General features: G+C 20.4%; 1 protein-coding gene across 2 annotated transcripts; it reads right to left on the reverse strand.

Moving 5' to 3' along the window:
• Window positions 1–1,292: 1,292 nt before the first annotated feature.
• On the reverse strand, window positions 1,293–11,104 carry LOC129609896 (tropomyosin-2). Of its 2 annotated transcripts, XR_008697054.1 has the most exons (5): window positions 10,955–11,104; window positions 6,565–7,220; window positions 6,276–6,453; window positions 3,043–5,160; window positions 1,293–1,634 (listed from the first exon to the last, which is right to left on the reverse strand). XR_008697054.1 is itself a non-coding variant. In XM_055522134.1 (4 exons), exons 2-4 carry the CDS (start codon window positions 7,156–7,158, stop codon window positions 1,552–1,554), a joined length of 855 nt encoding a protein of 284 aa, XP_055378109.1. In that variant the 5' UTR covers window positions 7,159–7,220; window positions 10,955–11,104; the 3' UTR covers window positions 1,293–1,551. The 2 variants fall into 2 exon arrangements, 1 of the variants encoding a protein (XP_055378109.1); XM_055522134.1 differs by lacking the exon at window positions 3,043–5,160.
• Window positions 11,105–16,789: the final 5,685 nt, after the last annotated feature.

Here is a 16,789-nt window from a genome sequence, read left to right on the forward strand (position 1 = left end):
TTCATAAAATTTTAAAAATTTATAAATGTAAAAAATTACATAATATTTATAGATTGATAATATTTATATATATATATATATATATATATATATATATATATATATATATATATATATATAATATCTATATCAACATATGTAATTGATTATTCATACAAATATATAAATTAATATTTTATTTAAAAAATAAGCAAAAAATAATATAATATATAAAATTGCTAAAAATTTTCCTAAACCTACACAAGTTATATATGTATATATATATATAGAAAGTGAAATTATCTATTAATATATATAAAAAAAAATTATTTTCAATTTAACTATTTTATGATTTTTAAATATTTTATTTTATAAAGAAAAAAATATTGATGAAAAATAAATATATAACTCTTTTGACAAGACAACTATAATATATAAACATATTTTATACAATATTAAATAATATTATATAAAGTATATATAATGTTGGATATATAATAAAAGTTTAACTTTTACTTTATTGTTTTGATTTAAAGTTATATTTTTATTATATTAAATTATATTGTTAAATTTTTGTTTTAAGTTTTTTTCTTTTTTTTTAAATATTACCTTTTTCTTTGCAATTTTCAAGATTTTAGGCTATTAGGTCTATTATGTTTTTTTTTATATAACTATATATTATGTGAAGATAAACAATGGAAGCTCTTCTATTAGATATTGCATATCTATATATACAGTATTTACTTAAATTCCTCTAATCAATGGATGTACCCGCAGTTATGAACATAATATACATATATAATTTAAATATATTAATATATATGATATACATACATATACATACATATATATATATATGTATTATATGCATCGAATTTTTTCTTTGGTTGAAGATGCTGCATAACATTGTGATATAATGTGATAAGAGGACTAAGATAAAATTGTAAGTATATATTATATAGAATAAAATTTTACACAAGAAAAAAAAAATAAATTACTTTTTCAATTTTCTTTTTCTCTTTTTTGTTTTTTTTTTTTTTTAAATATTTTAATTAAAAAAATAATAAAAATAATTTTATACTTTATGCAAATGTGTGAGTGTATATTTAAAATGGTTGTAATAAAAGATGAATAATATAAGATACAACAACAATTTTTTTTTTGTTTTAGAAAAACGATCCGCCAAGAGCGTTTTGTTGTGTGTTTTTTAAAATAAAAAAAAATTTATAAATTAATTAAAAATGTTTGTTTTTTTTTTTTGTTTTGATTTTCAAATATTCTTTTGCAAATAATATTTAAATAAATAGAATTCATTAATTTTTTCCTTTTATTTGATTTTTCATATATATGAAGTATAAAACTGCTGATATATATATATATTCGCATATATATAATATATATATATATGTATATACATATATACATGTAATACAAATATTAGATGTTCTATATTAATTATTTAATATTTTATTGTATATATTCATACATATATATATAGATACATATATATATATATATATATACATATCTGATAAAAGAATAAACGAATTTTTTGTTGTTCCTTGTTTTCTTCTAATAACCGGCCAATTCGGCAAATGTGGAATCCATTTCGTCGGCAAGACTCTTGTATCTGTCTTTGTTGATGCCCAATTCGTCTATGTAAAATGGAAATATAAAAAAATAAAAAAAAAAAAATAAAAATTATAACAAATAAATAAATAAATAAATTTAGTAAAATTCGAAATTATAATTTTATAATAATAATTATAATTTTGAATAAATATAATTTTAATTAAAAATATATTCAATTTAATAAATTTTTCTTTAATTTTTTATTTCTTATTACAGTTTTTTTTAAAAAAAAAAGGTTGATTTAAATTTTATTATAAAATTTTGTTAATTTAGCAATTGTTTTTTTTTACTTCATTTTATGATAAAGCAAGCAAATGCAATTTCATTATATAAAATCATGTAGAAAAAAATATACATTTTGGAATTTATTTCAAATTATTTCAAAGTAATTGAAAATCAAAAATATTAATTTATTGTTGTGCAGTACTATTTTGTTTAATGCAACAGTACTACAGTATATATATTTAAGTATAATATCATAGGGTAAACATTTAAATATATGTACATAGATGTAAATTTATTTGACTTTATGAACAACCAAAATTTTTCTAAGTATATATACATAGTAATAGTGTTTTTAATTTTATTATTGATAAAAGATGGATTTAAATTAAAAAAAATAATCTAACTAATTATTGTAAGTTATTATGCAACTTTCAAAATGCAGTATAAAAGTATAAAACTGCAATGAACTGCTAATTCAAAATTTTTTAAGAATTTTGTAAAATGTATAGTTGGAGTATTTAATACGTATAGAAATCTAGAGAGTTCAATTGACAAAATCTTTAATATTTTGCTTGTACTTTTTTGTCAAGCAATATAAATATTATATTAAATATTAATTTTTCACTGTCGCATTAAATGCGACCCAAAATTTAACTATAATAACTGTTTTGTAGTTTGTTTCTTACTGCCTTTTAGAACTCATGGTAAATATTTTACATAAAATTTTTTATTACCATTTAATTTTTAAACGATTTTTTTTCTTCTCCTTTAGATTGTGAAAGCAAATGAGTGGAATGTACGTATTGGAGCAAAAATTTTTGAGTTTACTTGAACATGAATTTAAGCTTTCGAAAATCTATTTAGTGTAATTTTTTTTATAATCAGTATAATATAAGTTATAATTAAGTATAAATTAAATATATAAGTATGTACAATATTTACAAATTAAATATTTTACATATTATGCATTAAAGATAAAATAAATATTTACATCTGAATTAAAATTCCAAAATGTCGAATTATTAAAACTAATTTATTAAAAATAATTATAATTTAATTATATAAATAATGTAGGCATTCCAATTAATTAATTATCAACCTTCTTAATATATATTAATAAAGAGAAAAAAAATTTTTATTCTTATTGTTTTTTTTTTTACAAAGTATATTTACAATATTGTGTTAAAATAAAAGAAAAACAATCACCTTTTCCAAAAAAAAATATTATGTTTTATCGGCCAGTAAATATTATATATAAGTAGTATATAATTTATTAAAGCTGTATTAGTAGTTTATATATACTCAAAATAGGCGGCGTTGTTCATAATATTAATTTAATTATATTACATTTTTATTATATGTATATTTTTTTTAATTAGATATTTTTTATATAAATTAATTTTAGCGAAGCGAAGGCATTTTTTTTATAAAAAATAAAAAAAAAATTCTTGTTCGTTTGTTTTTTTTTTTAATATACATCACATAATAGTTGTTTTTTTTTAGTTTTATTTAATATACAATTATACATTTTATTGATGTTATTAATAATTGTTTTGTTAAGCATTTAATGTATATTTTTTAATTTTAATTGTTATAATATTTTTATATATTAAAAAAAGTTATTAATGATATATGTATGTATATGTATATGTACATGTATATGTATTTGTATATTTGTGTATAAAATGAAAAAAAAAGTAATATTTTGGCCTATAAAATATATATAATTTATTAATAATAAATTAATAATGTCAATAAAAAATATTAATAAATTAGGTAAAAAAAAAATGAAAACAATAATTTAACAATTAATTATAATTTATATTAATTTAATATGTATATTATATATATAGGAGTAATATTATACACAAAATGATTTTTTTTAATATTTGTAAATAAGAAATAAAGAATAATAAATTGACAAAATATATATATACGTATAAATATATATATATATCATGATTCCAAGTAATATTAATTTTTAATATTTGAAACAAATTAAAAAAACACAATATTTAATACATATATTTTCATATGTATATCTGTAAAAATATATATGTGTAAATATATAAATAGAACGCAGGAAGAAAAAAAACTTTCTTATTTTTTATATATATATGTAAAATTTTACTGTATAAGGGACTTAATTTGATATTAATAATAAATTACTTATATAAATTTTTGATTTTATGAACAATAACGATATAGAATAAGATTTACGAAATATTTTGAGTGATTTTTATTTAGCTACGTTTTCTTTTCTTTATTAATGTTTTAACAATTAATAATTTATTTTTTTGTTTTAATTAAATAGTTTTTAATTAATGATAAATATTTACAAAATTGATTGTTTGGTTTTTTAATTGAAAAAAATGTATATATTTTCTATATACCTTATTATTTTAAATTATAATGATGTTATATACGGGTATATATTGAAAGAAAAGAGAATTATAAATGATATTATAAAAATGTTGACAAAAATAAAATGGTCAAAAATTCTCAAAACGAATTTTAGGTGACAATTTTTTTTGTAAATAAGTGTTTTATTTTTCCTATATATAAAAATTATTTTTGATCTGATAAAAAATATTTTTTTTTTATTGCAATTAAAATAAATTCGAAAAAAAATTTACACACAACAACACGCAAACTATGTATGTATATTATATATATATATAATTTAAATTGAAAAATTTAATAATTTAAAAAGAAAAAAAATAATATAAATATAATCGCTATTTTATTAAAAATAAAGAAAATATATAATTCGAAATTATCTTAATTCTACTAATATTATATAATATAACCGCTATATAATATTAGTGAACTATTTATAATGTAAGAATATAGTATGTAAAGTGATATTGCAGGTTAAATGTATATGAAAGAGATTGTTTTGGGTAGTATAGTGTTTTTGTATAATTGTGTGTGTGTGTGTGTGGTTATGTTTTAAAATTGATAAAAACATCAATAATTTTTAATATGAGATTTACAATAAAAAAATTTAAATAATTTCATTTTTATTATTTTGGTTTTTTCTTTTTTTTTTTCATATAATACGTCCGAGATAAAGAAATTTAATTTAGAAAATAAATATAAACATATATATATATATATGTATATATTTATATATATGTGTATATGGGTGAATTAAGGGATGTTGTAATTATTATGTATATATATACATATATACAAGTACATATATATATATATATATATATATATATACTGAAAGTTTTTAATATCCTGTAAGTTCGGCAAATGTTGAATCCAAATCGTCGCAGATTGCTTTGTATTTTTCTTTTTCGTGGAACAAACGGTCTGTAATATTGAAGCCATTTTTATTATTAAGCAAAAAAACAAAAAAAAAACAATTTTTTTAATTATATTATTAAAATGCATTAGTTGGCGATATATTGACACTTCTGTTTTATAATTTAATTTAAAATATAAAAAAAAAAAATATTATTTATAAATAAATGCAAAAATAAAAGTAGAAAAAATTTTCAAATTTTTACAGCATAAACTAAGTATGTATACTTGAAATGTGATATATGTATGTTATTTGTAAAATAATATGTAGAATGTGCGCATACATACAATACAGACAGGTATACATATAGGTTGTAGATAATTTATTGATTTTTTTCCAGTAAAATCTTATTAAAGAATATTATTAATTAAATTATGAAAATTTGAATATTCTTAATAAATAGTGGAAGGTAACTAAAGATATCTTAAATATAGATAGCAATATTAGTTTCAACAAACTATGCACAATGTTCTAGAATTTTCAAGATAACGAAAAGGTTATTTCAATTTTATTAACACTGAATTCTTCTGCGCTATAGGAATAATATAAGAAATATTGTGCATGAGAGTTTTGTTAAAATTCTAAGTTCATTTTAAATATGTATCCTTGCATTACCTAATTTAAATATTTACATACATAATGTAAAAAATGTATATGTATAGTAAAAACATTTCATGTATATTTACAAAGTATTTCAGCTACATACTTATTATGTATATTTACAAAAACTAATCGGCAAAAATTTAAAATATTTTACATAATTATATAATTATTATTATAATCTTTAATTTATGTATATACAGAAAATATTAGATATATATTGTCTAATATTTATTCTAGTTATCATAATTCAATCACACACTATAATATAATAATTAATATGTTTATGAACATATATATATATATATATAATTTATATGAAAATTTTTTCAACTTTTAATTGTTATGCATATTATAATTTATAATTATGGCAAAACATTTAATTATACAAAAATTTAATATTAACAAATTATAAATTATGAAAATAAAATGATATTAATTTTAAATGATTTATTTATACAATATAATATAATATTATTTTTATTATAAATATAATAAAACAATGGTTCATTTAATCTGTTACCTTCTAGCCTGTCGACCTCCTTTTGAAGCCTCTTGACTTGTTTTTCAGCGTGTTCGGCACGAGTTTCAGCTTCCTTCAATTTAACAGTCAATGTCTTCATTTCACGTTTGAATTCTTCTACTCTTTGGTTGGCCTTTTCTTCTGAAACTTCCAAAGATTTAAGAGAGTTACCTACAACCTACATATATTGTTAAATTATTATTAACGTATAGCAAATACATAAAATATATAAAATAAAAATTATATAAAAATTTTAAAATATTGTTATATATATATTTTCAAAACTTACTTTCAATTCTTCTTCAAGTTCCATGATCTTTGCTTCACCGGATCTTACACGATCTTCAGCTACTTCAAGTTCATCTTCAACGAAGGCCAATTTACGTGATACTTCATCAGATTTTGAATCAGCATCTTCAGCTAACATACGTGCTTCCTTTAATTGATTTGACAATTGTTCCATACGTTCTTCATCTTGTTGTGAACGATTTTCGAGTACTTTACACATACGGTTATTTTCATCAGCAGCTTGTGTAGCTTCCAATAATTTTTGTGTAGCTGTACCAGAACGTTCTTCAGATTTTTCTAAATCTTCTTCAATTTGTTGGACTTTACGATTTAATGTTGCTACCTCAGATTCTGTAGCAGTTAATAATTTTTCTTTTTCTTCCAATTCTTTATTGGAATTTTCCAATTGCTCTTTAGATGAAACTAAATCAGCTTCAACTTGAACTAATTTTTTACCCAAATCAGATACTTCTTCATTGATTTTATCAGCACGTGCATTTGCATCTCTAGCTTGAGCTTCACATGCATCGGCTTTATCAACGGCATTATCTTTTTCAAGCTTCATAGCTTGCATTTTCTTCTTAATGGCATCCATGTTGAATTTGGGTTTTTAACTTTTATATACACGAAATAAGAAAAAAAAAGTGGAACAGTAACCTAAAATGAAATAAAAAATAAATAAATTATTAAGTATCTTAATAAAATTTGGTCAATTTATAGAATATGAAATGAAAATTCATTGGCAAGAGATTTGATATTTGAAAAATTTTTGACATTTTTCAAAAAAAAATTAAGATAATAATTATTCCTGGGATTGGAAATGTATTAATATTGTTGTAATGCAGAATTCAGCTTATAAATGCCAATTGCTGAATTGTGCATCAATATGGTATTATTAAAATTCCGCTGACAGAGTTGGTACCAAAATTAAAGATAAAATTTTTAAATAAATTTAATTTAATTCAGGTATGTACATAAAGTCCTGAATTCAGCAGAAACAGTTTAAATTTTATGTAAATATCAGATTTTAAACCTTATTTGTTTATTTTGCAATTTAAGTATTCTTATTTATTGCTATTTAAAATAATAAAATAATGTAAATTAATTATTTTAATGGTTTTGAAAATTAAACACGTAATATGTATGGGGGTATAATTTTCCTATAAAGATCATATGCTAATAGAGTAAGTACAGATTTAACGTCACCTTGAATTATTCAGCAATTAAAAATATATTGCTGAAGTTGACGCTTAAATTTGCATTTTATTTTTTTTATCACATATATATTTTAATTTTTTAAAATTGCATTTATATTTTTTGAGTGTAAATGAAAGCGTATGTGTAACACTGACCTTACAAGTTAATTAATATACCTATATGTGCATAGTGTTATCTACATAGTGTAAAACTCATGAAAAATCATAGTAAGTATATACATGCTTTATTAATATTTTAATAGAATTTTTCTTAAAAAATTAAATTTTCTTTTCAAATCTAAATAATTATAATAAACTGTGAATTAAAAATAGAAATTTGATTCCGTGTAGGTAGTAGTAACTAATTCATTTATGTATATATATTTAGTATGTGTTAGTATGTATGCGTTTAAAAATATTTCAATAGTGTGTGAAATATTTGTGCTATTTTCGTTTGCCTATGCAAATAATTTATTAATTTTTATTTTTAGATATTTAGAAAAATTACTTTTCTGTTTTCTTTTTTTTTAATAAACAATTGAATTTATATATTTATTTAATTTTGATTTTCATATTACATAGATATAAATTGTATATTAATAAATATAAGCATAGTATTGGAGTATATAATACGAAATAAAAATTGATATATATATACTGTATAACATGAAACTCAATATAGAATATAGAAATTTTTACATATATGCACCTACATATTAAATACAATTTGAAATATATGTTCGTATGTACCTATGACATTTAGCATTAAATAGAACAAAATTTTTATTCTTTTTCAAATATTTACCTGCAAAGCTATTTATAAATTAAAATATAATGAGAATATATTATAATAATCAAACACAGTCGAACACGCTTATATGCAACGCGCATATAAGCAAAACTCTTTTATACGTTTAAGCATTTTTAGCCCACACATGTGGTTTTTTTAATTAAGTAGGAAATGTATAACTCCACAATAGGGTTGTATGCATAAAAAATTCTCCCCTAAAGGGTGTGTATATAATTGTCTTCGACTGTATGTTATAAATAATATTCAATAGGAAAATATTTTATAACAACTTTAGGTACTTAGGAATAATGTAAATAATTAAATTAATTTTTATTTATTTAAAACATTTATTATTAATATTTTTAATTATTTAATTTAAAATAATTAAAAATATTTTAAAGTAATTTAATATCAGACTTTATTTTCAATAATGAATGTCTTTTAAGAGTTTCGATTCGGTTATTATTAATTAAAGTTAATTGATCTTTAATTTTCATTAGTCTGGTTTCTTATTGTGGGTCTGTGTAGGTTTTTTTCATCTTATTAAAATTTGATAAAAATTTGAATCTATATACGTCGCCGAATTTGATTCAATTGAAAGAAATGTGAAAATATCAAAAATGCTGATCAATTTAAAATGCGTGAATAGAGTTTTTGATGCTTGTATCCTGTCTTGGATTCAATTATTACAATAAAATGAGATTTAGTTATACGCTTGTTGATTCTCGAATTCTATTAGAAATTAAACATATTACGGGAATATTTTGCTAATAATTTTAATTATAATTGAATTTGGTAATAAAATTTTTTATTTTTATGATTCAAGCTTAAACTTGTTATAAAAAGCTGTGATGTGTCATACGTTTTTGTAAGTATTTAATTGATAACATCAATATAAAAAATATAAAGAGATTAAAATATTAATTTGAAAAATAAGATAAAATATTTTAATTTTATATTATTTAAATTTAAAAATTTCAATTTATTCAATTATTTTTATTTTATATTTTTTTTTAAATAAATTTAAATTTTTAGTCGATTTCTCTATTTTGTATATTTGTAATATAATATGTATAAATGTATGTGTATAATATAATATGCGTATATTTGTGTGTATGAATTCACGAATATTGAATTTGTAAGAGAAAGAGAATTTATACGTTTTGAGATTATTTTGACGTCATAATAAATTAAAAATCATATTTCTCTTTTATATCTTTAAATGTGCGTAATTGTGTGTATTTCGCTGAAAAAATTAATTAACCAATACTATAAAAATATTTTTATTATTGTATTGATAATTTAATTTCTTTTAATTTTAAATTTCGTTTGATATATGTAAGTATGTATAGATGATTCAAAATGAATGAGTATAGATATTGTATTATTTGTTGTATTGTGTGTATATGTTTGGATATGTGTTAATGTAGATATTTTGACGTGAAGAAATAATATGATATTCAATTACAAATTCCTTATATGTTTGTCATGAATTTTAATTTTAAACTAAAATTAAAAAATAAAAAACAAAAAAAAAAAAAACCATATAAGAAAAACAAAATTGAGTAAATTTTGAAAAAATTTGAAAATTTTAAAAATAATTAATTTTTAATTTTTGTTTAAAAATTTTTTCGTATAAATTGAATTTTAAATTCTTTATATATGTTTTTTTTATTTTTACGGATTTTAAGGGATTTATGTTTAAATTAATTTGAATATATTTATTAATAATTTCATTATCCAGCCATTTTAAATAATTTTTTAGTTTACGTAACACATTCCAGATGCTTTTCTTATTATTCTTTGTCAGTTATATTTACTCCATGAAAATATTAGGTAGCTTTTGTATCCATGATTTAATCCATTTATAGGTTAGATAAGGCTCGCTAATTTAATATTGGGAAAGAAATTACTTTAATCCTTTGAGACCGTGAAAGTGACAAACTATTATAATTATTATATTATACACACACACAAATTATAATTAAATATACACTCTATATATGAGTATATAGAGTGTTAATTTTATTTTTAGAATATTATAAATTATTATGAAAATTAATAATTGATTATTTTTTTATTCGTATTTTAATTAAAAATCTATTTTTAGATAAGATCACTATTCTTCTCTGATTATTTTTTTCTTATTTTGTAACTGAATGATTTTTTTTTTAAATGAAAAGTGTAAAAAATTGAAAATTTTATAGAGAAAATTGTTAAATATTTACTGTTATTAAAAATTTTAATATTAAAACTAGTTTTAAAATAATAATAATAAGTTTTCAATTGGATTTATAAACAATTAACGGGTAGATTTTTATAACAAAATCCAAAAAAAAAAAAAAAAATTTTATATATATATTTTCGATTTTCCTATATAACGGAATATTAAAATGAAAACCAACCTGAGCGCTTGGAATATACACTATGCGCTACCAAATACGCGAAAGCACTGATGACCAAATTATTTAGCCCCTTAACGCCCCTTGACTTTTCATGTAGTTGAAAATTTTACGAGAAAAAAGACAAAAAAAAAAAATAATTTTCATTTTTATTTTAAAATATTTTTCTTCTTTCATCGTTTCGTATCCCAAAAAGCAAAAAGAATTTTTCTTTTATAGGTGTCTTAGTTTTAAATTTTGTTTTTCTTTTTTTTTATGTTTTAATTTTTTTTCACCAGGAAAATTTTTAGATATGAATATTTTTCCCAAAATTGTTTCTATAGTCTACCTTAATGTTAAAAATTACATATGTATATATAAATATGTGTGTTTTCTTGTTCGAACACTCACGCACTCCTTTTAACAAATACAATTTTAAAACGTTTTCTAATATATATATATATATATGTATGGATATATATTTTCTTGAAATATTAACATTATAAATATAGTTTATACAATTATGAATATCTTAATTTGTTAATTTATAAAAAATCTTGCATTTTTTTTATAAATAATAATTAATATAACAATAAAATAAATTTAATAGAAAAATATTAACATCTCTACAGTCGACACATACACATATACCAATGAATTTTAATAAGAAATTTTAATTTAAAGTGTGTGGCCTTCTTTTAATTTATATATCCTAAATATATACATATATGTTTAATAAAATCTAAAAATTAAAGTATTCTTAGATTTTATATCCTATATAATATAAACGCATACTTGCTATTCTGTATACACATTGAAAAAATATAATCTTATAAAATTAACAATAATTGTAATAATTATTTTAATTTTATACTAAATTAAATTTTCAATTTATTTTCAAATATTTGTATGCGACATTACTTGTATTGTGCTTGTATTTGTATTGTGCATGATAATGACTTTTATATTAAACTGTATAATGAAAATTTCTCATACATATGTATATATACAAATACAATATTCCTATAAATTTTCTTATTTTATCAATAATAAAATGATAGAGCAACAGAAAATTTATATGTATGCATGTATGTATTGAAATTGTAATTTTTAATTTCAAAAATTTACTTTATTTTTTTTTTATACTTCAATTCTATTCTCAACATTTTGAAAAAATTTTTAAACTCACTGTACCATATGATACTATAATTTTCATTCATTTACACACATATAAAAAATGTAATGATCTCTTAGAAAATCTCCACTGAGATGAGAATTGCTACTAAAAATAAATTTTTCTTATTTCCCCTCAAAAAATATATATATGATTTTCAAGAATATTAATGAATAGTTAATATTGTTGTTATAAGATATGTAGTTGTGTGGTTTGAAAAAAATTTCCTTTTGGGAAATATTTTAAATCCTGTCAATATCTTGTTTTTGCATAAATGCTCTTATTTTGAATGTGCACACACACATATATACATATTATATATATCAAAAGAAAAAAAAATTATTTTTTTTTCTTTTTATTTATTTTTGGCAAATTTTCAAAAATTAAACTTATTTTTTTTTTTGTTTTTTAACTTTTATGAAAGTTATTTTGATGATTTCCCACACAATTGGCAACTTGTTCAATTTTTCTGAAATTTTTCAATATTTAAGAGACGATAATATAGTGTTATTGATATTGATGATGATGAAAGAAATGATTAAATGAAAAAGATGATATTCAGACGAAAAAAAATTTTGAATATAAAATTAGAATAAATGGAGAATAATATTTTTTCTTTAATATTTCACACTATTTACAAATTGTTTAGAGAAAATATACCAAAAAAAAAAAAAATTATATCATATATGCTTGAATGTTGTGTGGCGATCTCTACACGCCTAGATTGTATATTACATTTATGGTGTTTAAAAGAAAGGAAATTCATTAAATTTTTAATAAAAAACAAAAAAGAAAAGAAATCGGAATCAAATTTTTAAAATAGAAAAATTATTCATTCATTTTATGTTCATTAAAATTGAATTTTTGTAAACGACGTAGATTTTATAATTAATCACAATCTGCAATCAATTATGAAAAATTATTTAATTTTAATATGAAAATCAGTTTATGCATCTCTAAAATAAATTGTTTTGAAAAATTTTGAAATAAGAAAGTGGTATATCCTTCAAGGACAACAGATAAATTCGTTTTCATTAGAAAATGTATAACATTAAAATTCGATTCTAGACACACTACAATTTATTTGTAGTACATAATAAAATTTTTACGATTAATTTGGTGAGACAGGAAAATTTGAAATATGATACATATTTTTTAAGAAATCATTTTTAAGAATGTTTAATTCAAATTAATTTAATTAATTTTAGTTAATTGACATTCAAATTATTAAGACTGTAAAGTAATACTAATTTATAATGAGATCAAGACTTAAATTTATTTTTAATTTATTTAAATATAAGACTGGAGGTATGATGACTACTACTTACAACTATTGTAGTACCAATATGTACATGAAGTTCTGTGATGATGAAAATAAAAGTTTTTCTATATAAAATAACTCACTTCACTAATCATAATGAAGTTGGAGTAAATTTATAAAGTGTTAAATTAGAAATCGACAAATTCCCAAATTATCCAAAAAACTATCCAACTATTTAAAATATAACTCTAATATGGTCACCAGTACATAACCGACTGCATTGCATATATTATGAATATTATACTTATTTCAAATTTTAAAGAAAGCTAAGTAACAATAAATTTTTAAATATTATTTTTCTAGCTGACAAACAAAATGTTATTATAATTTCCTTAATATGGTCAAAAATGTATAGAACCAATAAAAAATCGATTTCCATTAACTATATTATATACCCGGATAGTTTCTAATTTCATTATTTTAATATTAAGATTTTAAAGCGGAATTTTATAATCAATTTTTCTTCTATCTTTTAATAATAAATCTGCTAGCGGAATTTGCAGATTATTTGTTTATATATAGATAAAAATTTATATTAGGGATCTGATATTATCAATAAGATTATAATGACTCTTCATATTATTAAACATAATATGTATATTATATTATTATAGATATTGTTATTATTGCTAGGCTCCCTAAAAAATGGATTTAAAATTTCGACACAATTTATTTAATATATAAGTTCTTAAAAATTTGACAAAAATGTTTTTCAACTTTTGTTATGACAACAACTAACCTTTGCTATGTTCAAAAAAATTTGACTGATTACAATCCCACGGCTCCTGATATATTTACATTGACACGGCAATTTTTTTTTTTCAAAACCCCTGATTATATGCAATATATCCATGTATATATAAAAATATATAGCTATTTAGCAGGTTTAAATATGAAATTATTAATGTGCAGAATGGTGCTAAATACAAAAATACAAAGGGAAGATATTAATTTAGTTTGAAAAGCATAATTACATTATTTTGAATTTGTTTATATTCATAATTCAATAAAATTGTCTTTTGTAAAATAATAAAGATCAAAGTATATCAACTATTTTAAATTTATATACGAACTTGATGCTTCCAAATAGGGTTAATTTAAAACAATATATTAATATTGCTATATATAATACACATACATATATATGTTTAGTATATCTAGTACGAAAATATTAAACACATAAATAAATATAAATTCACATGGCTTTCATATTGTTACATAAGGATTTTTTCCATATTATGCACCTGTTAAATTTATGTAAATATAACATTTTTTCTAATTATTTTTTTTTTATAAAAATTAATAATGTAGAAACATATATATAGAATATTTAAAATATTGGCAATCTAAAAGTTAAATTGAATTAGAATATTAATAATAGTTATGACATGAGTGATATATATATTAATAAATTATTGTATATAGTAAATATATCGCCTTTGTATATACAATAAATATGAGGTAATGGCCTAAAAATAGAAAATTTTTTTTTGTTTGTTTAAAAATATTGTATAAGATAATGAATAATTTTAATTTCTTTTTTTTAATTATCGTAATAAAATTAATTAAAATTTTCTATTAATATTATAAAAATGATTTCATTCAAAATTTTATTAGATTCTATTTAAATCTTCATTCTAGAACTAACTGTATAACAAATGCGTGTTAATAGAACATAGATCAATAATAATTACTATTAAGATCTAAAAATTTTACATTTCACGTAAAAATGTTTATCCAAAGAAAATTAATTGAAGTTGAAATTATTCTTTTTTATATTTTTATATATAAAAGTTTAAAAAATTTTGAAAATTCTCTGTTGTTTTTAAAACTATTAATTTTTTTTTACTTTGAAATTGAGGTCAAATGATGCTAAATATAATATTATATTAAATTAATGTAGTGTTGCTATATCGCTGTAAGAGTATATATATATATAAATATACACATATAAATACGAGTATTGTATTCGCATTTTTTTAGCAACAAAGAGTCTGTGTAGTATCACCATAATTATAATGTGCATATTATGTGGTACACAATTTATACAGGCGGATGTATGTAGATATACACTCTATATTCTTATTGTGTATAAGTATTAAAAACTTATAAAAACTTAAAAACTTAAAATCGAAAACAAAATTTTAATTTTTAAATATTTGTACTGGAATAGATAAGTAATTTCTTAAAGTACAAAATATAAGGAATTGAGATAAAAATTATAATATATTATACCATATGGATTCGATATAATTACAAGGCCAAAAATTTATTTGATTTAATCTATATATAAATTATAATAGTAACATGAAAATGTTTCTTTTCCAAATTTTGTTATTTGAAAAATTGTTATTTATAACTAGATCTTGTATAATAAAGAATTTTATACATACGTATAAATATATCTTTGATATTTCAAAATCTAAAGTTTTATGATTTTGGTGATATGTATCGGTTTTTAAATTAGGAAATCCTTTCGTACAAAATTTCTTAGCACTAATGCATATTACTACAGATACATTTTTTATATAACACTCTATTTTTGAGGTAGGTTAGGTTAGGTTAGGTTGTCGCGGCTCCCTGAATGTTACACATAGGCCAACTAGGCCCGTTGAGGTACCGCCGGATCTCTTCCCTCGCGCTCCTTATCTGAAATAGCTTGAACCCCTCAAAAATCGGTTCAAATTCCTAACGCTTACATTCGCTAAGTTCGTAGCGTGGCTGAAGAAGCAAGACCGAAGGAATCTCTGCCTGGAGTTCGCCAATGCCAGACATGAGTATAGAAGGTGGGTCACCGTTTCCTCCTCCCCCTCGTCACAGCAACTCCTACAAAGATCGTTTGCAAGGCGGCCCATTCTCTTTGCTGATGTTCGCCGATCAGACAATCGGCCCGTCAGTACCCCTACCACAGCACTGATATCCTCTCTTCTGAGAGAGATCAGATTCCTTGTGCGACGTAAATCCAGTTTTGGCCACAAATTCCTTGTCGCATTACACGTTGCTCCATTAGCTTATCTAAGGTTGGTGCGCTCCACTGCCGCGTTGCGCAGCAGCAGCTCTAGGGTTCTTAGAATAAATTTTTGAGGTAAATTAATATTATTTCAAAACATTTGTTATATGAAAGAAATTTGTTATATATACTCGTATAGTTCATTAAATGGTAACGATTTTGCTAGGAAACCTGATAGCCGCATTTTGTGCATCGAATTGATGATTTCTTTAATGTTTCGTGAAATGTTATTTTGCATGATAGTTTATGCTTGCCCTATGCAATTTCATTTTCATAAATTGTATTTAATTTAAATTTCACTCCTTATACTAGTATACTTACATGTATTTGAATTTATGTTTGCCAACATAATAT

Source organism: Condylostylus longicornis, unplaced genomic scaffold, assembly GCF_029603195.1.
Source record: "Condylostylus longicornis isolate FDR11 unplaced genomic scaffold, ASM2960319v2 ptg000040l, whole genome shotgun sequence".
Taxonomy (NCBI): Eukaryota; Metazoa; Arthropoda; class Insecta; order Diptera; family Dolichopodidae; genus Condylostylus; species Condylostylus longicornis.

Bases quoted from the DNA above. Each gene is read 5' to 3' on its own strand.
- LOC129609896 (XM_055522134.1), bottom strand. From the start codon at position 7,158: ATGGATGCCATTAAGAAGAAAATGCAAGCTATGAAGCTTGAAAAAGAT. The intron at 6,454-6,564 runs GTAAGTTTTGAA...CAATATATGTAG, and splicing joins AACTTGAAGAAGAATTGAAA to GTTGTAGGTAACTCTCTTAA. The intron at 1,635-6,275 runs GTAACAGATTAA...CATTTTACATAG, and splicing joins GGAGGTCGACAGGCTAGAAG to ACGAATTGGGCATCAACAAA.